Source organism: Cryptotermes secundus, unplaced genomic scaffold, assembly GCF_002891405.2.
Source record: "Cryptotermes secundus unplaced genomic scaffold, Csec_1.0 scaffold374, whole genome shotgun sequence".
Taxonomy (NCBI): domain Eukaryota; kingdom Metazoa; phylum Arthropoda; class Insecta; order Blattodea; family Kalotermitidae; genus Cryptotermes; species Cryptotermes secundus.
The window spans coordinates 529,820-551,721 of NW_019741302.1; the positions used below are offsets into that span (position 1 = coordinate 529,820).

The 21,902-nt window shown below is 38.7% G+C and overlaps 1 protein-coding gene across 6 annotated transcripts in view; it reads right to left on the minus strand.

Moving 5' to 3' along the window:
- LOC111872696 (protein polybromo-1) overlaps window positions 1-21,902 on the minus strand; it is a 91,133-nt gene that overhangs the window by 42,904 nt on the left and 26,327 nt on the right. For 4 of the 6 annotated variants that reach the window (XM_023866831.2, XM_023866830.2, XM_023866832.2 and 1 more), the window contains exons 12-21: window positions 21,322-21,483; window positions 15,632-15,706; window positions 15,458-15,550; window positions 11,028-11,254; window positions 9,214-9,343; window positions 7,566-7,733; window positions 7,025-7,230; window positions 4,749-4,928; window positions 4,501-4,660; window positions 279-506 (exon numbers count right to left, since the gene is read on the minus strand). In XM_023866831.2, the coding sequence (XP_023722599.1) occupies window positions 279-506; window positions 4,501-4,660; window positions 4,749-4,928; window positions 7,025-7,230; window positions 7,566-7,733; window positions 9,214-9,343; window positions 11,028-11,254; window positions 15,458-15,550; window positions 15,632-15,706; window positions 21,322-21,483 (1,629 nt within the window). The remainder of the gene's footprint in view (window positions 1-278; window positions 507-4,500; window positions 4,661-4,748; window positions 4,929-7,024; window positions 7,231-7,565; window positions 7,734-9,213; window positions 9,344-11,027; window positions 11,255-15,457; window positions 15,551-15,631; window positions 15,707-21,321; window positions 21,484-21,902) is intronic. The other 2 variants (XM_023866829.2, XM_033754796.1) reach the window with 2 other exon arrangements.

Genomic DNA, 21,902 nt, shown 5'->3' on the forward strand with positions numbered 1-21,902 from the left:
ATTATGTGAGGGGGACCATCTATACATGTACTATACAATTTAATAAACTCAAGCATTAATAACTAATTCACTTACAAATCTAGTACTTTTCTTTGACCTACTAAAATCTTTGGTACAACAAGCTCTTTCTAATGGTCTTTATATTGAGCATATACCGCAGAACATAAGAATGTCTTTACAATAAAATTAAAGGTATGTGGTAAAAACACAGAAACTGAATAAACATACATGTTCATCTTGCGAAGATCTTCGTTTCACGAAATGATGAAAACACTTACCTTCTCCAAGAACCTTCGAGTCGTAACATGATAAGTCTCATTGGGACGGTAGAAGTAATTCCCATACATCATCTGCTGTCCCTCTTGGTTAGTCCATAACCTCTCAATGTTTACAATACTGGTATCCATTCCACGTTCCTTTGGCTCTGCATAGACAAAGTCTCCAATTCTGTAGACCTGCTGATTGAAGCTCACGGAGTCACCTGAAGATGCATTTCCTCCAGCATCCTAGAAGAAATGACAATTCATATGACAAAAATCTGGTACCTGAATGCCTCTAAATTTCAAGGTATATTAAAGTGTACCTGCATTTTTCTCTGTTTCTTTTTGAAATATGACAGAAGCATAGCAATATCATTTCAAAGTGATGATGGAAAAACAAAGCAAACTCTTTGTGAACTGTTTCAGTATTATTTTCACCCGAAAAATGAAGCAATGTGGCAAGGTGGTAAGGAAACTGAGGTACTGTGCCCACCACCTACCTCACCTTTGGCTAACTCAAGTACAAATTTCATGTTAACCACTTCAATTATGATAGAAGCTGCAAACACTTCAGTGCAGTAATGGCTGCATGTAGCTGAGGAATTTTTAACATGTTGGAACTGAGAACTATCTCTTCATTGGTAAAAATGCATAAGAATAAAGGGATTTTGCATGAAAACTAGAGCATGAGGCTGATAGTCATGCACAATTTCTATTAATCTATCAGTACAGTTTGACATAAGTCATATAATTAATCCAAAGAACGGCCTTAAAAAATTAATCTAAAAAGTTGCAATCTGTATTCCAACCAGAGCAGACAAAATACACTGCAAAATGAGGCACCTGTTAAACAATAAATACCAAACAATACTAAACTAATACCATACCAGGGACCTTCAAGCAGTTAACTTTCCGTGTGCAAGTCATGAATAGACTGCTATACCGTACGTCCAAAAAGTATCAGACTTTATTTTTTCCGCTGTAAATAATGGCCAAGGGGGTGGGGACACTGAGCATAGTGGTAGAAGGGACTTTCATGCGCATGCGTGATTTTTTGCTGACTCGCAACACTGCCAGATGCATCTGTGGCTGCCAGATAGCGAAGTGGTGTAACACGAGTTCGTCGCATTCTTGTTTCGCTCAAGATGACAGAACGCTTCGAGCAGCAATACTGCATTAAGTTTTGTCAGAAACTTGGGGATACCCAAGCAGAAACAATTTGCAAAATTCAGCAGGCTTTTGGCGATGATGGTTCAACCGCTTTAAACATGACCGTATGTCGGCTGACAGTGCGCAGCGTTCCGGGAGACCGTCAACGAGCCGAAATGCTGATGTCATTGAAAAAGTGCGGATACTGATCATGGAGGACCGTCGTTTTGCCGTCCGTGAAGTTGCTGATGGGGTTGTGATCAGCAGAGGTTCCACAAACACAATTTTAACTGAGGATTTGGGCATGCGAAGAGTGGCGGCAAAATTTAGCCCAAGCTGCTTTCGCTGGAGCAGCAACAACTCCGCCTTGAGGTCGCGCAGGACATGCTGGACTGCGCCAACAGGCATCCTGAGTTCCTGAAGACTGTGATCACTGGTGACGAGTCGTGGGTGTGGGGATATGACCCGGAAACCAAGGTCCAGGCGTCACAATGGAAGCATCCAACATCCCTGAGGCCCAAAAGAGCACGACAGGTTCGGAGCAATGTGAAGGTGATACTGACTGTTTTTTTCGATTACTGGGGTGTTGTGCATCATGAGTACGCACCACTAGGTCAGACTGTCAATAAGGAGTACTACCAAGAAGTCCTCCGCCATCTTCATGATGTAGTTCGGCTCTAGAGACCGGAGCTGTGGGATGCACACAACTGGCAGCTGCATCATGACAACGCCCCAGCTCATTCATCGCACCTGATCCAGGCTTTCCTGGCCAAGCACGACATTCCACAGATTCGCCAGGCTCCCTACTCTCCTGACATGGCTCCTTGTGATTTCTGGCTGTTCCCGAGATTGAAGACACTGCTAAAAGGCTGCTGTTTTGACAGCCGCAAGGACATCATACAGAACATGATGGCGCAGCTGCACGCCATTCCAAAAGAAGCCTTCAAGAACTGCTTCCAGCGATGGAAGGACCGCTGGGCTAAGTGTGTGGAGGCACAAGGGGCCTACTTTGAATGGGATTAGGTATTGTAACCACCCAGATACAGAACTTTGTTTTCCTGGCCCAAGGTCAGATACTTTTTGGACAGAGTAGTATGTCTGCTGGAATATAACAAGATCACAACAACTGACTTCATAGTATGAAGCATTACATGAATAGTTTTTAACCATATTTTATTGTATAACTTTCGTCTTATAACAATTTATAATTTTAATGTATTCTTATACCTTATATTATTATAGTGTAACAAAGTTGTCAAGTATCCAGTTCCACTGTACCATCACATTGAAATGCAGCTCAATAGTGTGTGAATGTAGTAACCATGCATTTGCCTGAAGACGGCTTTAAAAGCCAAAACATGTAGCTAAGGTGATACTGACCTAGACTATTTTACTGTTGTGTTGTGACGGATCCAAATAAAGAATTTTGTATTACAAAAGACCTTGTATGATGTGTGGAAACAGATATTTAGGTAGACAGGTATTTAGACAGGTAGTCTTCTTGGATGTGATGCGGTGTAGCCTGGTAGTAGTTACCAACAGTCTCTCCCCTTACATCCACCCTCAGAACATGTCTTTTCCTATCTTGGTCTTGGTCATTTCCATAGCAGTAACTCTTTTCCTCAATGTTTCGCTTACTCGACAGTGGGTGCATGTTCCTCCAAAACAATTTTGATGTAAGAGCCCATCAGACTACATGGCATCACATTCCAAGCACTAATCTTCAGTCACTGATATGAGAGCAACACATCTCAAATAATCCATTTTATCCTATGATGTCCCACACATCTTCATCCTTTGATTACACTTTTAGGTGTCCCACAGTAAACCAACTGGCATGTTCCAATGTAGTTCAATCCCTAATCATCTTTTTGTCATTTATGAAAAATGTAATTAATTTCTTATTTCTTCACCAAAGGTTCAACCTAGTTTTGTTCTCTCTTTCACTCTATTAAAAAACATTCATCTTGGCTGCATGCTTCTTACTAATGTCCCTCTGTGTGGTCACAATGTTGTTGGTATACACATTGACCCTTTATGACTAAGAGTCCCCAAACACTAGCTATAGGTAAAAAGGTAAAGTTTTCTGCTCATTTAATTAATTATGCACTACTCCATGAGAATGCATGGCAAAGTAGAGGTACAGACCCACATATCTTAACCTCAAACTAGATTGAGGTGAAGAGTTAGCTTCACACCATGGCTGCTTTACCCCAAATTAAAGGGGCACCTGTACCCACAGGATAGGGGGCTGAGGTGGCCCCAGTACTGGTGTGAACACTATGGAGAAGAGAAAAATCTTTTGACCCTGCCAAGAACGAAAACAATTCCTCAGGCATCCAGCCTGTAGATCATCATTATACTGACACAGGTATCCAACCTCCCCCTAAACTTGGGATCATCTTATACATGAAACATAAAATCTGAACCTTAAATGCAACTGATGTTTAACATCTGCTGTGCATCACTTAAATCTCACCATAATTATCTCTCTAAAGCTCATATTTGGTATATGTAATTAATATATAGATTATAATAAAATAATGTCTGGTGAGATACCATGACCACAATCATAACTACTAAGTTTCCAGGAAGAACTCCCCACCATATGCCTTGGCAACAGCCATTACAGCATAAACTTAGACCAAAGCCAAGTGGCAATCCAGACAACTATCAGTGTCAATGTTGACAACAAAAAAATAATGCTCTGTGACTGTTCATAGCAAGCCTCAGTCTCAGGTCACTGTTCTTGCACAACATGCTATAATCTCTAAAGACCATTATTATTATCATAATACTGAGACCACACCACAGCTCAAAGAATTGTAGTTAAATGGTTACATCATCTGTTGAACAGAGCCCCACGTTTTAATTTTTAATTTAAACTTCCTCTTTCTTTCAGCAATTCACACAGTTTAACACAGAAAACAATGTTGTGATGACTGTTTCCAAAAATACTTTATAAGCAATATTCATAATGTCCCCTATAATTCCAAGTCACTACAATTGCCCTACTTACATATCAATTTTATTAATCATAATTTCCAGGTAGCCAGTTTTTATAGTTTTTATGTCCAACTTTCGAGCTTACCCTGAGTGAATCTTCAGAACTTCGTGTTTCTGCTTCCTCCTCAGGTTGTTCCTGCAACAGCTTTTGTTGTCGTGTTGCCTCCACCGCAGCTGCCAAATGCAGCAGCGTGTAGCTCAGTGCAGGAGAATGTAAAAGATCACCACCACGACAGAGTTCATCTCTAAAAATACATAACACAGTGCTAGTTGTGCAGAGAACAATTTGAAGTTTAAATCTTTGTTTTGCATGATGTTAACATCTTTCCTTACCTCTGTCTAATGAAAAATGATTGTAGTTCAATAGAATCCTCAAACACTTGCGAATCAGTTCGAGACAAACGACGTGCTCTTTCCAAGCAGGCAAATATGTCTTCTTGGAACGTGTCCAGCCGACGATATAATCCTCGGTCTAGTCGCCTCTTTATAAGATCCAAAGACAGTGCCCGAATCCTAGCCAATTATAATACATTCATAAGTTGAGTGGAATACACACACAATATATATAATTTCAAATTCACACTTATGTAGTGATTTTACAATATACCATTAATTCAAAATCATTGCCTAATTAAGCATTAGTGAAACTATTTCAAAAGTGAAGTACAGATAATGCATTCATTGCATAACTGCATTTCCTTGTAAGTGTAATGAGAAAATCCTTTTCATTCTTTAACTACCTAACTCCATGGAACTAAGTCCTTCTTGAGAAGCCAACAGCCACTCAGCTACTCCAGAATTTACCAACATTTTATGAAACCCAAGGTTCATTACTATGTTAACAAGAATCTGCCAGTAGTCTCTATCCTAAGCCAGATCAATCTCAGCCATACCATCCCTTATCTTATTTCTCTACTTAATTCCTTGTAGAAAAAAATGTAAATAGTATGCCATAATGTATGGAGGGGAAAGAACTGATAGGAGGAGGAAAGGTTACATCTAATTTTGAATCTCAAAGAAATTAAAAAATAATATGGGGAGAAACATATACGATAAAATACCATCAATAAGAGATTTTATGTAACACTACAGAAGAAATGGGATATAATGTTTTGAAGAAATAAGATGTGAAAAGAACACCCTCTTTGTACCCCAATATACATATAATAACAAACCAGAGAGAGAAGATGATTACAGAAGCCTCTACAAGACTGTACATATTTAATTCTTCATACTTGTGCTATGGCAAGCAAGCTTAATACCAGGACAGACCATGATAATGTACTATGTAAATGCTTATGAATACTGCCACATGTCAATAAAATCCTCTCTGGCTATCAGCCATGTCAGTTGGTTAAAAATTACTGATATTTCTGATGTGACATCACATCAGACCCTGATGATGGGGACTGAGATGGTCCGAGATTTTACCAACTTTAATTGACATGAAAGCTTCAGAACTTACAAATTGCTACATGCTCAACAAATACATTAATCAAAGTCACAAGCATATCGTGGGCACCTTTCACTCAACCCTTCAATTCCTTTTGCATACTACACAAAACATATAGTTTATCCCCCACACACTACATCTCTGCTACAAAGATCAACCAGTCAACGATGTTTACTGCAAAAACAATATGAAATACAAATATACTGTGTGCAGAATGCAGACTTCTGGTATGTTACAGCAGGCTGTACATGTAGAACCCTTCGGCTCTAGAGTTAAACAGGCAAACATCACTTTACCTCATAAATGGATGCTGGGACTTTGGCAAGTTAGTGAATATATTTTTGAAGTGTAGGATTAATAAAGGGTTAATCCAAATGAGAATCACAATATATTATTGAAGGTTGCAGTGAGAGGGCCGGATTTTATGGCCCACCCCTTACACACATACATATATTCATAGTGAATAAATTACTCTATACTTACTTACTTACTTACTTACTCATGGAGCTGAGCCCTTCTGGAGGAGCCGCCAATTCTGTAGCTACTAAAGAATTTCCCAGCATTTTATGGAACTCGCAGGTTCATCACCGTGTTCACTAGAGCCCTGCACTGGTCCCTATCCTGAGCCAGATCAATCCAATCCATACCATCCCATCCTATCTCTCTAAGATCCATTCTAATATTGGCCACCCAACTACACCTTGGTCTTCCCTGTGGTCTCTTCCCTTCTGGCTTTCCCACCAATATCATATATGCATTCCTCATCTCTCCAATTCATGCTACATGACCTGCCCACCTCATCCCCCTTGACTTGATCATTCTAATTATACTTGGAGAAGAGTAAAAGTTATGAAGCTCCTCATTATGCAGTTTCCTCCAACCTCCTGTCACTTCATCTCTCTTCGGTCCAAATATTCTCCTCAACACCCTGTTCTCAAACACCCTCAGTCTGTTCCTCCCTTAATGTCAGAGACCAAGTTTCACACCCATACAGAATCACAGGCAAAATTTAGTTCTGTATATTCTAATTTGTATGTTTTTGGACAAGAGATGAGAGGACAAAAGGTTCTGGACTGAATTATAGCAAGCATTACCTGAGATAAATTACTCTATAGCTATACTTGAACAATTTTATTACTCACAGTAATCAACTTACTTTGAACCATCAATTTCATCATGTTCTGGCAATTCAGCCATAGAGTCAGAGAAACAGCGACCCTCTTCATCCTGGTGATTATATATTGAGATGAAGAGTGATGTGAGTAGCTCCTGGACTGCTGCAGTGACATCTGGCACAGCTTCTTCATCTTCACGCAACTGCAGCTTAGTTTGAAGGGCCACCCTCTGTAGCATCAGGGCATCCTGCACAAAATAAGTTCAAAATAAGATATCAAAACCTTTCTAGAACACATCACAACCAAACACTCCTGAGCTGACATTTTCAAAATCACAAAACAAGAATTCTTATATCACAACAGTACTAAATGCTTCATATTCAGCAGTCTACTGTCTGATGAAGCTTCATGTAATAAGAATTAGCTCCAGTTCATTTGTAAATAAACTCATTTTATACAACCATTAAACAAATATACAGGGGCATACAATGCTGCATCACATATGATAATGTAAATAAAAATGGAGAATCATTACACTCCTTTTAATGTTACTAAAATGTCCAGTGTGGCCAACACAGTCACCTTGTAAATTTGCGAATCAGGCTCATTATATTTGCAGGCATTGTCAAACATGAGCACAAAATCAGACACCATGTCATCCAGGCCCTCATATTGTGAAGACTTCAGCTTCTGTGAGATGCGGTCCAGGTCAATGGGCCGTTTTATCACTTCATAATAGTCTGGGTACTCCTGTTAACACAGAATATTGTGAGATTCCACATGACAAAATACAATTTTTTCTGTATTCAACAATTTATTATGTAAACAAAACAATCATAATATAAACATGATGAAAGTTGATGAGTTTTATATATGTATTTTAGATTTATTTAATGATGCTTTCAGTAGCTCAGATTCTGTACTGCGAAATGGTACGGTGATTGGCAAAAGTTATTGGCAATATTTAAAAAAAGGAGAAAGACATAACTGTAATAATTATAAAGGAATTATATCTACTACGAATCTGCTACAGTTATGTGGTAAAATATTTGAATATCATGTTAGGACAACAGAAGAACTGTTATTATCAGATAAACAAAATGGTTTCAAAAAAGGATGACAGACTGTGTTAACAAAGAGAAGAGACTTCAATCCACAAACACAATCTTGTAGAAGTTTATTGATGATTTGGAGGAGCATAATGACTGGGAAACAACTGTGACCTTCAAGATTACAGTGTCACATCCCAGAAGATCAAGCGTTTAGTCACTGCCATGAGAACCTAAAATCTCACTTAACATATCAACCTCTGTTCATCTTTACCTTTCTCTTAAAAGTGGTATATAATCTCTGTAGTTGACACAAACTGTTACTTACATTAAAATTAAATGAATCTGTTAGATTTAAGGTTCTTACTGAGATGGATATGAACAGCACGTTTCTTTAAACCATCCTTGAACTTCTAGCAGACTATACAGCATCACACTGAGAGGACAGCACTCCTCAGAAAATAAATTGCTCATATTATCTTATTCTGTTATTTATATACTTATAATTCATAATATTTATCTTCAAATTCTTCCTAATTTTTTCATTTCTTACTCTTTTTTTTCAGTTCCACATTTACTTAATATCTTCTTAATAACATCTGCCTTGGTCTGTGTCTATATTTTTGCTCCATACATTAGTATGAGCATGCAGCCCAGGTTATGTAGGAAGCCAAACAAATGAAAATAATATGAACAATTTTATGACTTCAAACTAGCACAAATATTGGGGGGGAGAGGTATCTGAGAACAGTGTGCTGAATATTTAGTCCCAAGAGGTAGAAAGTAATAGAAGGGTGGAGAAAACTGCAGTGAGGAATTCTGTAATTTCTACCCTTTACAAAATATTATTAGGATAATCGGATCAATGAGGATGGGACTAGTGACATGGGAGAGACCAGAAATGTGTACAAAATTCCAGTCAGAAAACCTACAGGTAACAAACCCCTTGGAAGACCTACACACAGATAAAAGGATCATGTTAAAATGGAGTTTAAAGCAGCAGAGTAGGAGGAAATGGGCTGTTGTGAACAAGCTAATGACCTTCAGTTTCCATAAGGGGTGGGGAATTTCCTGAGTAGTTAAGCAACAATTAACGTCTCAAGAAGGATTCTACTCCATTAAGGTGGCCCTATAGCTAACAAAATCCAACTAAGTGTCAAATTAATATAACTGCAACTTACAAGCTTGGAGGGAAGTTTTAGGAAGATGAGGCTGAGCTGCCTGCCTTTTGGATCCTTGTAGTCACGTATGGTGTCATACAATGTGCGTAACTTCTGGGCAAGCACAGTTGTATTCTTCCTTGGTTTCACACTAGAAATAAAGTAACATATTGTGACGTGGATGCCGCAACAGGAAGTAGGGGTCACGCGAAATCTGCGTTTCCATAAGTGATGTCACATAACCCCACTCCTATCATTGCGCAATGCTTGGTAAACACCCCTCCCCACGAGGCTGTGACATCACGCAACAGGCGACTCTGTGCAGCGACTCTTGCTAGGCAATGCATAGGTCGAAACACCTGACAACAATACCTGATATCTGTTGCCAAGCAGCAAGATGTTCTCTGTGCTGTCCATGCCGAGCCTAAATAGGGAGCAGCGAACACTATTCAGGAGTACCCAGTATTGAGCCCATTACTAGAGAGTAACCAGTCAGTTGCAGTCTAGCATTCACTGGAGTGAATGGAAGCAGCAGTAACTGTGATACTGCAGATGGCAGTATGTGTGTGATTGTGAGAGAGAGTGTTCAATAAATTCACTATATCCAATATGGCATACAGTTATTTGTTACATGACCTACCCAACATGTGACAATATTAATGAAACAAAATTTCCTACTTACAGAACCTGCCCAATACTTCCTATATCTAAAACTAAACTCCATGGTCTTAGTCCGCGAGCAAACTATACCGACCGAGTGGCTGCTGCTTGTCAGCGAAGTTAGTGCCAACTTTAGTAGATAGAGGGTGTCACATGGTCAGTGAAACAGATCCCCACAGCTGTTAATCTTGGTTTTCTAGACCGGAGCCACTACTTTTCCTTTCAAGTAGCTCCTCAATTATACTCACGAGGCTGAGTGACCCCCATTCTAAGAAAATCTGATAGCGCCGGGAATCGAACATGGGACCTCTGGATCTGGAGCCAGGAACTCTGACCACTAGACCACAGAGGCGGTCATACTTTCTATATCAGATGTATTTTATCAGAAAATCAGGAAGCTTTTCTCGATAGACTGACATGTTTTCTTGGTTAACTTTATTTAATTATACTTTCAATAGCTCACATTGAGTGGCATCGAGAGATAGAACAATCAGCAAATAATACACTGGAAGGAACGCAGAAGGTAATGGTTATGGTCTAATTTGAGGTACCATCCTGGCATTTGCCTGCAGGAACAGAGGAAAATCACAAAAATTCTCAGTTCGGCTAGCCAGTCCGTAAGATGACATCTGAACCTGGAGCCTCTTGAACCTGAAGCAGGAGTGGTAGCTACATTACCACATTATTCAATGATGTACATTTAATTTATAAAAAATACTGTACAAAAAACATGTGATGCCTATTTGCATTTGACAAGTCAGATTCATACATTAATAATTATTTGACTTTCGAGCATTTTATGCCATATGTGCAACATTATTCACTAACCATTTTTCATACATTGCACACAGAGGACACAAAATGCTCCAAAGTCAGATCTGTACAGTGTAACAGGATGCTGAAACATAACATTAATAACTATACAATAACCTTCCTATGTTTGCAAGTGTTCAAAGGTTTATACTCTTACCATTTTTGTAACTAACAACATTTAAATCCTTATTTCAAATGAAGTGTTTATACCTTACTATGCCCACTACAGTGCTTGAACTGCCATTCCTAAAAAAACGAGGGGTGTTCAAATAAAACGGGCTTGACCAGCAGTATTCACTAGAAGTGATGAAAACGGTTTCATTTCTGCAACCCTCACAACATCCTACATAAATACAACTTACACTCTTCGCTCTACAGTCCTTCTGACACTAGTACTATCTGATGGTGTTGTTGTAACGGCTGCAACTGCAGGCACTGCTGCTGCTGATGATGATGATGATGCCACTGATTCAATGGTGCCCAGACCCATCTCTCTCATCTTTTCTGCAAGCACATCCTCTAGCTTATTGGCATCTTCATAGATCATTGAGCCTTCTTCATTATACTGACGACAATTGTTGAACATCAGCTGCAGGATGAAGAGAATTTTCATTACAGAAAACAGTGCAGCAGGCTGAATTTTCATAAAATTTTCCTTGAGATTCTATCAATCTACTTTTATATAAATTTTCCAAATTAGGCATTATATAAGTCTTCAGTATGATTTCTGCATGCCAACTTGAATGACATTACAGAAATATGCTTATAATTCTCTGAAGCACATAGCTCTTTACCAATGTGACTCCTTCTAAAGGCTTTTAATCTTTAAAACAATTTATTATCTATTTGCAGAGCTCATCACAGCTTCTGAACTCTGTCACTCCTTTCAGGGCTCCTGGTGGGCTTATCAAGCAAAACCAAACACCATTTTCCCACTGCACTTGAAAGCAGAGTAGGCACACATAAAGAGGAACATAAAAGAGGAGGATAAGGAAACATGAACAAAGCATGCATGGCATGCAATGAACTGGTTTGACGTGGACAAGTAAGCACCTGAAGATGGCATTATTATGCCGAAACATGTAGTGCGAGGGAAAGAAGGAGATAAATGAATGTATGCACTGCAAGACGGATTAAATAAATCAAAGATGAACAAAGCATTCACAACCAGGCTTGACAGCAGACTTTTGTTCAATAATTTTTACTTGCTAGGAAATACAATTCCTCTTCAAAAATTGTTAAATATTATAAAATTTTACATCTTTTCAAAACAGATCCTTTTCAAGTCATACGCTGTTGGGTGTTGGGTTCAATGAATTTACTTCTAAAATTACAAGTGGCATAAATTCCATTCCTGACCTGAAAGGTCCACCCTATATTGCAATTGCTATACATTTATGGTAAGGCTAAACTACAGAGCTCTAAACCTTTGCTACAAACTGTTTTTATTTCATGGTATATTTTATGTCACTCTAAAAAATAAAATGAAATACTTGGCCTGGAGCCAAGAAAAACCTCTTTAAACTGAAGTAGTAGTAGTAGTAGTAGTAGTAGTAGTAGTAGTAGTAGTAGTAGTAGTAGTAGTAGTAGTAATAATGATAACAATAATAATAATACCACTAATAATAATTACAATTACAATAATAATGGATAAAAGAGAACTGTATCTAAGTTACTATAATGAATTAATATAAGAATGGCTGCAGAGGGTACCCAATCCTATCTACTATCAACTCAACAGGAACCATACTATTTCTATCATAAATGTATCTGCTTTAAGGTGAGAACTGTATGATGACAACATAAACAAAGACCTGTACTATGCAATAACAAACTAATCCCTGATTTTCCAAAGAAGACATCCATGACACATTCAGGATATATACAGGGTCTACATGTGTGGTTGCTCATCCACTTAAAATGTCAGTTCTTTTGCATCTTCACAGCATCTTGTGCAAAGACCCAAACTCTAACTTGGACAAGAATTGTCTATTTCAGTATCAAGCATCTCCACAATCATCACAGATACAAATTCGAAACCAACTAAATGTTACTGGAATTGAAAGAAGTGATCAAAAGACATTCAAAAACAGACTACACATACACACACCACAGACAGACACAGGAAGCAACTGCTTTACTGAAGATGGTAGGAAAAGCCTGGCCAGCCATCCACATTACTTAGTCTACATCAAGAAGCACCAGCAGTGACATTTCAATCTGGCATTCTCCTGTCACATCTACAATTATCAGCTACATTCAAGTACAACTTCATTCCATGTCATGATCTATTTATGTCATCTCATGGGGGAAAAGCATATGTGGATATAATACTAAATGCTACTGTCTCACTCTGTACTCATAACTATGCCTCCTTCCTCAACTGTTCAATGTTCATGTATTTACCCTTCTTCTTACTCTAGAAGGCACTTTCTTCCTTACATTTTGTCTTTCATGATATATGAGTGTGAGCAACAAAAATGATTGGGAAGTGTTGAATAGCAATGATTATCAAGTCCTTCACTCCAATCTCCTCTGACACCACCCCTTCCTTATTAAATTAATTAACTGCATGGTGCTGAGTCTTCAAAAGCTAATAGTTACTTGGCTGGCCAATTAAATCTCTCAACAATTTATCTTACTAAAATGTTCATCATCATGCTAAGAAGTCTGCCAATGGAGAATATCCTAAGTCAGCTCCATCTAGTCCAATCAGTATTCTCTCACACATTAACATCTTCTTTAATAGTACAATCCCATTCTGTGAAAGTAAAAAAAAGTTAAGTTATCCCTGTACCAGGCCGTGAAGGTCCATAGGGTTGTGAGAAGTTGAGGGTCCTATATTATCTAGACAATTGGCTCAAAGATGGAGGTAAGGTTGTCAGCCTTACGCGCTGGACGAGCTTTACTCCGCAGGAAAATTATTTAATTAATTCCTGGTACTCATTTCTGTTAGAGGCTGAGTGAACCCCAGGGCCATAGTGCAGCTGGAAGGGTTAGGTCAACTGAAAAAACCCAATGACCTCATCGGGACCTGAACCCGCGACCTTCCAGGTTGTAGCATAGCCCCTCAACCAACTATGCTACCACGTGCCCCTGATCCCATTCCGTTCCTTGTTCAATTACATTTAACATATTCAAATATGGGAAAATTGTTACATACAGTTAAGACTACTGTATTATCAGTTACATAAGAATAAAAGTATGCAGTCACACTTGTGCATTCCAATTAACAGTAGATTCACTCCACCTAACTACTGCTCAATGACCTTCATCTATGGGGAGAAAAAAAAAAGCTGCTACAAACTTTATTCAAACATGAATACTTACAGTCATAAATGTGGACAACCATTTAGAGCTGTGATGGTCAAATCTTACTGCAAAACCTGAACTCTTTCACCTACAACTAACTAACTTTCTAAAGAAATACCATCAGGTCTTTAAAACACACCAAATACCCATAACCCATAATCGAAGCATACATTCATGAAATTCTAATTGTTGCTCAGTCACTCAAGAAATTCCTTACCTTTTACAGAACCTGAAGACTCATTATCACATCCACAAGAGACCACCAATGGTCCCTGTCCTGAGCTAGATGAATCCACTCCACAACCCCAACCCTCTTTATGTCTCACTTTCATAATATCCTCCAATGTATGCCTAGGTCTTCCAAGTGGTATATTTCTTTCAGATTTTCCACCCAAAATTTTGCCTGCATTGCTCACCTCTCCCACCCGTCTCAACCTCCTTCATCTGATCATCCTAAACATATCTGGCAAATAGTATAATTATGAAGCTTCTCTTTATGCAGTTTTCTCCATCCTGCTGTCACTTCCTCCCTCTTAAGTCTAAATATTCTACTCAGCACCCTGTTCTCAAGCACCCTCAGGCTACGTCCTTCCCTTAGTTAGTTAGTTATTGGAGAGGGTGGGTTCCCCCATGCACTTAGACCTGTATTGGTCCATTGTGCTTCCCTCTATGATTTCTACCAGTCTCGATATCCTACCGGTACTGGTGCTTACCATCAGTCCCGCCCAGCCAGCGAGACCGGCTCGACTAGCTGAGAGGTATCTATAACGCTTCCCCCATCTACCAGAGGTATTAGAGACTGCTGTTGGGTGGGAAAAGTCCGTAATTTGGCTCAGTGAGCTCCTTTGGAGATATGAGGTTCTTTTACGTGCCGTAAAGCTACGACAACGGACCCACGGCTTAAAGTCCCTCCCGGAGGACTTGTTCCCTGAATTTTTCTGCCCTTAAAAATTCGACGACCTCCACCGGGTATTTGAACCCACGTACTACAGGTCATGAGGTGGTAACGTTACTTCTAGACTACGGAGGCCGCTGTCCTTCCCTTAAAGTGAGAGGCCAAGTTTCACACCCATACAAAAGATCTTACAAAATTATATTTTTATATATTTTAATCTTTGGATCTTGACAGCAAACAAGACAAAAGATTTTGAACTGAATTGTAGCAATCATTCCCTGTTTTTAATCTAGTCTTAATATCTTTGCAAACACAATTTTGATTTATTACTGATGTTCCAAAATATTTATACTTCACCACATTTATAAAGACTCTATTAGCAATCTTTACATTATATTTATTCCTGCATTCTGGTAATGAGTCATGAATATATACTTAGTTTTCTCTGCAATTACTTTTAGATAAACCTTCACACTTGACCCCAAGAGAGCAAGTGCGTAAGTACATCTTCCAAAATACTCGTGTTTCCCTTTCCAAACATCCAGGATGTTCCAAAATTTCAAGATTTAACACCAAAATTCTCACCTTAAAATCAGCTATGATTTCTTCTTCAGAAGTGTACTTATCACTCTTAATGTTGGCTTCAATGGTCAACATATCAATTGGATCTGTAATCACCTGTAACCATAGAAAAACATTACAATAATGATATAAAAAAGTGAGTAAACATAATTTGAGTAAACTGATTTGAATTCTTACCTGGAAATAATCTGGGTATAGCTTTTTCGATGGTTTCTCCATAAACATGAGAATTGGCTGACGTCCATCTTCTCGCTTTGAAAGGAAGTTAAACAATGACATTACATTCTGAAATGTGGCACATTTTTGTACATTCAAAAATTCAGTGACTACAATACTATCATGTACAGTAAAGTAAATGGAAAATTACATACACATGCACATGCATGTATGTAAAACATGGCAAAACACAAGATACATTACAAAAAATAACAATATGTAAAGTATCCTAGTAAGTCATATACAGAATGATTCACTTGGATTAGGCCCAAAATTAATAATTATAAACATAAGATAATTTACTGATGAAAACGAACACTGTCTTAGTATCTGCCTACCTAGTTTGCATCACTTCATTCAGTCAGCAATCCATCCCGCCATCATGGCTGAAATATTTGCAAATACGAAGCACTGTGTCAGCCTGTTTCCCCAGGCAGAGGGAAACTAATTTCACCATCTTCAGTAATCAAATTATGTCCACATCTACCATTAAATGTACTCAACAAGTCTTCTTTTCATAGTAAATTATTATGTGATTTATAATTTTTTAACTTGGGGTTCCCTCCAAGTGAATCACCCTGTACCATATTGTGGCATACAGACGTGTTGCTAGGCAACAAGCCCCTGAAAACGAGCACCATAAAATTCTTTGGGCTGCTGTCAGAACCAGGTGTGTTGCTCTTGCATGACAACACATGTCCCCATACTGCCAACAAGACAATGAGACGCTTCGAAATTTCAAGTGGGAAGTCCTTGAGCATCATCCGTATAGCCCCAACCTTGCTCCAAGTGACTTCCATTTGTTCAGCCCCCTTAAACATTATCTTTCGACTGAACATGTTCTTGCCGATGAAGCTGTAGAAAGGGAAGTCACCGCCTCGTTCCGACAGCAGTCAAAAGTATTTTATGCCACTGGTTTTCAGGGGCTTTTGAAAAGATGGGACAAGTGCCTCAATGTACAGGGAGATTATGTTGAGAAATAAAAGCATTTTTCAAATCAGTACTCTTATTTAAGTTCTATATCCATTTGTAACTTACTTATTGACTTACCTACGTATAACTTTACCAGGCAAGTTTTATTCAACATCTAATAAAAATACAACCACCTCAAAACCACATAGTAAGCAAATGTTCAGACACAACCAGTACTTTACATTGTCAACAGTACTACTCACCCACTGTTCTGAAGTACTACAATAATATACAGTACCCTAAAAATTATCAGGCATGATACTTTGTGTTTAAAATCTCACCATACAACAGAATATTATCAACCCATAATCATGGATTGAGCCATCACTTAGTTTTTTAGCAGAAGTACATGGTGCAATCCAAAAGTTCCCGAAATATATTAATAAAAACTATTACATCTTACCTAGATCTTATTCTGCACCATCACCTTCAAAGTAGTCCCCTTGGGAGCGCATTTCTGCCACTTTTCAAATGCATCCTGGATGTCTTTCTTTGTTGGGTGTCTAGTACTGTCTGCGTTTCCGCTTGAATTTCCTCAACTGTATCAAATCTTCACCCCTTCAACTTAATTTTCATCTTGGGGAAGATAAAGAAGTCGCATGGAGCTAAGTCTGGTGAGTACGGTGGGTGGGGAACAACTGCCATCTTGTTTTTAGCCAAAAATTCCTGCACAATGTAAGCCATATGCGGTCGTGTGTCGTCATGGTGGAGTACCCAGTCATTTGTGCGCCACTTCTGTGGACGTTTTCTTCTCATGTTCTCCCTCAAACGCCTTAGAACATCGCGATAGAACTCTTTATTGACTGTCTGACCAGGAGGGATGAACTCCTCATGAACAATCCCGTCAATATAAAAAAAAAACAGATCAACATGGACTTAATGTTGCTCTTGACTTGTCAAGCTTTTTTTGGCCAAAGTGAAGAAGGGCTCTTCCATTGCGACGATTGCTGCTTGCTTTCATGGTCGTAGCCATAAACCCAACTTTCGTCACCAGTGACCTTCGAAAGAAAGTTGGTGTTACAGAGGTCTTGGATGGTCGGTCTATGATCTTGCAGAATCAGATCCCTAACTTTCGCGACATTTTCTGGTGTTTTGCCTGTTGATGGCCATCCCAAACGATCATCATCATCAGTCAATGTTTAGCCATTTTTAAAATGCTAATACCAGTTGTAAGTTTTTATGTCTGGCCTAAACTGTTTTCACCAAAAGCTTGCTTCAACATCTGGTGCGTTTCTTCAGTGGTTTTCCCAAGTTTGAAACAAAAATTTATACAGACACGCTGCTCTCTCGGGTCAGCCATCGCAAAACCGCAAACTCACGGAAACACAACAATGGAAATACTTTCACCAACAATATACCCAACCACTCAACTCGACGCCGCTTGCCACACTGATTCAAGAAGGATGTGTGAGGAGACACCTAGCGGTATTTCGATGTACTCATAACCATTCACGTGCAAAATTCAAATTTCGGAAACTTTTGTATTGCCCCATATATTTATATTACCTCCTATTCAAAAAATCAAACCACATTATCATAACTACAGATCACTGGCAAATATTTGCGTGCAGTGTACCTATGAACACAGGGTAACTTGATCATGTACCTTTCACAGCCCTTCTTACAAGTGACAATATAATTTCTAAAAGGATGCCAATACCCACAGCAAAAAGGGTCAATAAATATGCAGCTGCATCTAAATGTATTATAGGGTCAAAATTATATTAACTTTTAAGTCTGTGATTTTAGTGGGCTGTCTTGAATCTGGATACTCTAGCATTTCTGCAACCACTTTCCGATAAGAGAGAGTAAGAATACATTCAGGAATGGTATACCTGAAGAACAACATTTACAAATTCTGCCTACCTTATAAAGTGAAAGAGATATTAACTGCAAGGACTGTAATTAATAGTAACCTAAAAAAGTACAGTCCTCAGGACTGTAACAGGCAGTTCAGAGGGGGCCTGACATTTTGGTGGAACACACCACTGACATCTTCGGGGTCAAAAAGTAAGCCAAACAATAAACCAGCATGCTGAACTCATTGTCTGCTTCTGGTGGGTTTTATTATTACTACATAAATTTAAAAATACTGAGGATAAAAAAAAGGCTGAAGATGTTAATATCACCCCACTGTAGAAAAATGATGTGCAATAGAGGTGTCAATTAGGTAGCCTAAATTATGTTACCAATAGAAATTTGGCATCTCATATCAAAAATCACAGCAGTTAATACCATACATATAAAACTTAAGAATACTAAACTTCCACTGGGGCCATTAGTCTAAAAATGTAAATAACATATTGAAAATTAAATCTACTCATATGTTTGCCTTTATTTATACATTAAGAACAATAGATTAGAACTTCATGACTGGTTAATCTATGCCTGAGATACTATACAGAACAATTCACATAATTATTATTATGACATAGGACTTTCCTTTCATTACTGTTAGACACCAAGCAGCTACAAATTAATATGCTCCATTATGCAGTAGAGGTACTAAAATTCTTCAGAAAAGCATTAAAAAATTAAATGCAACTATTCAGAGACATGTACTGATGAGGGCTTCATACTATTCAAACCACATATGAACATAATAGCAACTAGGTGATAAATAGATATAACCAGTTTTCCAACACAGCCGCCTACTATTCAACTACTTGATCCAGCACTATACATGTGTCAGTATGTCTTCATCCTGATGGCAAGTAACATGTTCAAGCCTCTTGCAGCTTGTGGCTGCTGGCAAAATCGTAGTCCTTAAAGCAGTTCTGAGGGGTCAAATATATGATAGTCTGATGAGGCAATGTGTGGGCTGTATGTGGATGTTCTAAAGCCTACAAGAGTAGTTACAGGACTGCTGCAACAGTGTGGGAAGCAGTGCAGGGAAGGGAACTGTTATGCAACAACACAACATCTTGTGACATGTGTCCTAGCATTTGTCCCAAAACTGCCAGGTGCACCTCATCATGCAGCTTCTCTTTGTTGTATGCAACCCTCTTCTGGTCATGTTTGAAGATTGGTCCCTGAGAATGTCAGAAATGTGATAGGATCAATACTTCTGCTGCTAGCCAAGATTCAAAACTTTCTGACAGGAGATGTCAGGTTTTTCTTCTCTGGTTCATAATGGTGGTATGATCACCTGTGACAATGCGACTCACAAAGGTGTCATCTTTCTTATACTACCAGCATAAGTGGTTACAAATGGTTAAGCATATGTTGTTCCCTACAATATCTGGAAATCCATCTTGCACAAACTTTCTGGAAGTGAAACCTGTGGTTGACGATGTGATAGGCAGAACCATGACTACTATGCAACTTGTTTGTCATTTCATTAAGTCACCATTCTGTTCTTCAGAATCAGCTCATGGATTTATACACCGTTCCTTTTGGTCACTGACACAGATGCATGCTCTAATAGTTTTTTATCAGTGACACTTGTTCAGACACCTCAGAACATGTCAATCCATTTACACACATTTTACTGCAGCAAGACACTGTCAGCATACTATGCTGGTCATGAATTCCTTCTACCTTCAACCACCTGAAAACTCACTGCTACATGCTGCTCCTCTTTGCTGTGCATGGTAGACAGAAATGTCAGCAGTGCTTATGGCACAAGATAGCTCAACATTGTAGGTCAAAACATCACAACAGGGAGAGTTTGTGACTGTAGCTGCACATGCACAAAGTAAAAATGGGGAGGGGGGACGACTTTTTGGACAATTTCTAACTTACCTTTGCATATTATACGGTATTCCATTGGGCTGAAAGTCACCCCTTATATATGACACAAAGTGTTAAGAGTGCATACATTCATACCTAATTACAAAGAGTGAAACTTTTGTGAAACACATGTTAGTTTCACCAAATTGTGAGCTCTTGCCAATAATTTTAAAACTACACAATCAATGTAAAGTAAAAAGTAAAGCTATCCCTGTACCAGGCCATGAAGGCCCACAGGGTTGTGAGACGTTGAGGGTCTCACAACATCTAGACAATCAGGTCAAAGATGTTGGTAAGGTTGTCAGCCTTACACGCTGGCCGCGCTTTACTCCCCAGGAAAATAAGTTAATTAATTCCTGGTACTCATTTCTGTTAGAGGCTGAGTGAACCACAGGGCCATAGTGCGGCTGGAAGGATTAGGTCCATTGAAAGAATCCAATGACCTCATCGGGACTTGAACCCGCGACCTTCCGGCTTGTAGCATAGTGCCTTAACCACTACGCTACATGTTCTAGAAGTAATTCTTTATTCACACGATGACATGCTGGGCAATTTCTATTGGCTTGCGTGAGACCTGAAAGCAAAGCCATTCATAAATCCTTTGTATCAAAATATCTTCCAAACAATTACTCTACATGCCATGAAGATTTCATTGGCGGTAATGTAGCTGCATATAGTAAAACTGTTTACTACTTACCTCACTTAGCTTCACTGAAATTTGAATTCAAATACAGTAACACATGCAAATAAATATTATAACTACATCTTTCACACATTAGAAGTTCTCCAATTACATAAAACCTTACCTTTAATATATTATCAAGACTGTTCAACTATGAATAAACAGAAAATCTTCTACTATTACCCTTACTTAAGTTTTGCATTTACTTTACGTCAACTTCTACAAAACAACATCCATTAAACAAACGTGTCGACAATTGTCTCACCACGTAGTCGATCAGACATTTGGCGAGTCCATGAAGCCTCTTCTTCAATGATGGCTCATCACGGTAACGGGAACCTCTTGATGCACTGGCACCTCCTGCATTGCGCCCACGACGTCGACCACGTGAGCCCCGATCATCGGAGTCTTCTTCACTGTCAGAGTCCTGTAGGATATAGAGTCCACTGCGCTCATCCGAAATTTCCTTAGAATACATTCTCCCATAACTGTGCAAGTGTGTAAACAGTACTTACTTTATATCAATAAACAATGAGAATCAGTATCAGCAACCAGTAACGCAGAATTTTAGATCATATGTCATGCTGTTATAGTGCAAAAATTTCATTTTGTAAAGGTGAGAGGAATGAATAACGTAATTTATGTACACCACAAATCTGTGTGCAAATGAAGTGCAATTCAGGGGATTGTACTTTTCAAATAAAATTCCTTCCTTCATTCTTCCCAGTTTTCTTCATAATTTCAGGCAACATAATTAACTGAAATAACATACACCATATCTGCATTAACAAAGGATACATACAACTATTCTGATAAAGACAAGAACACATTAGTAGAGCAAGATTT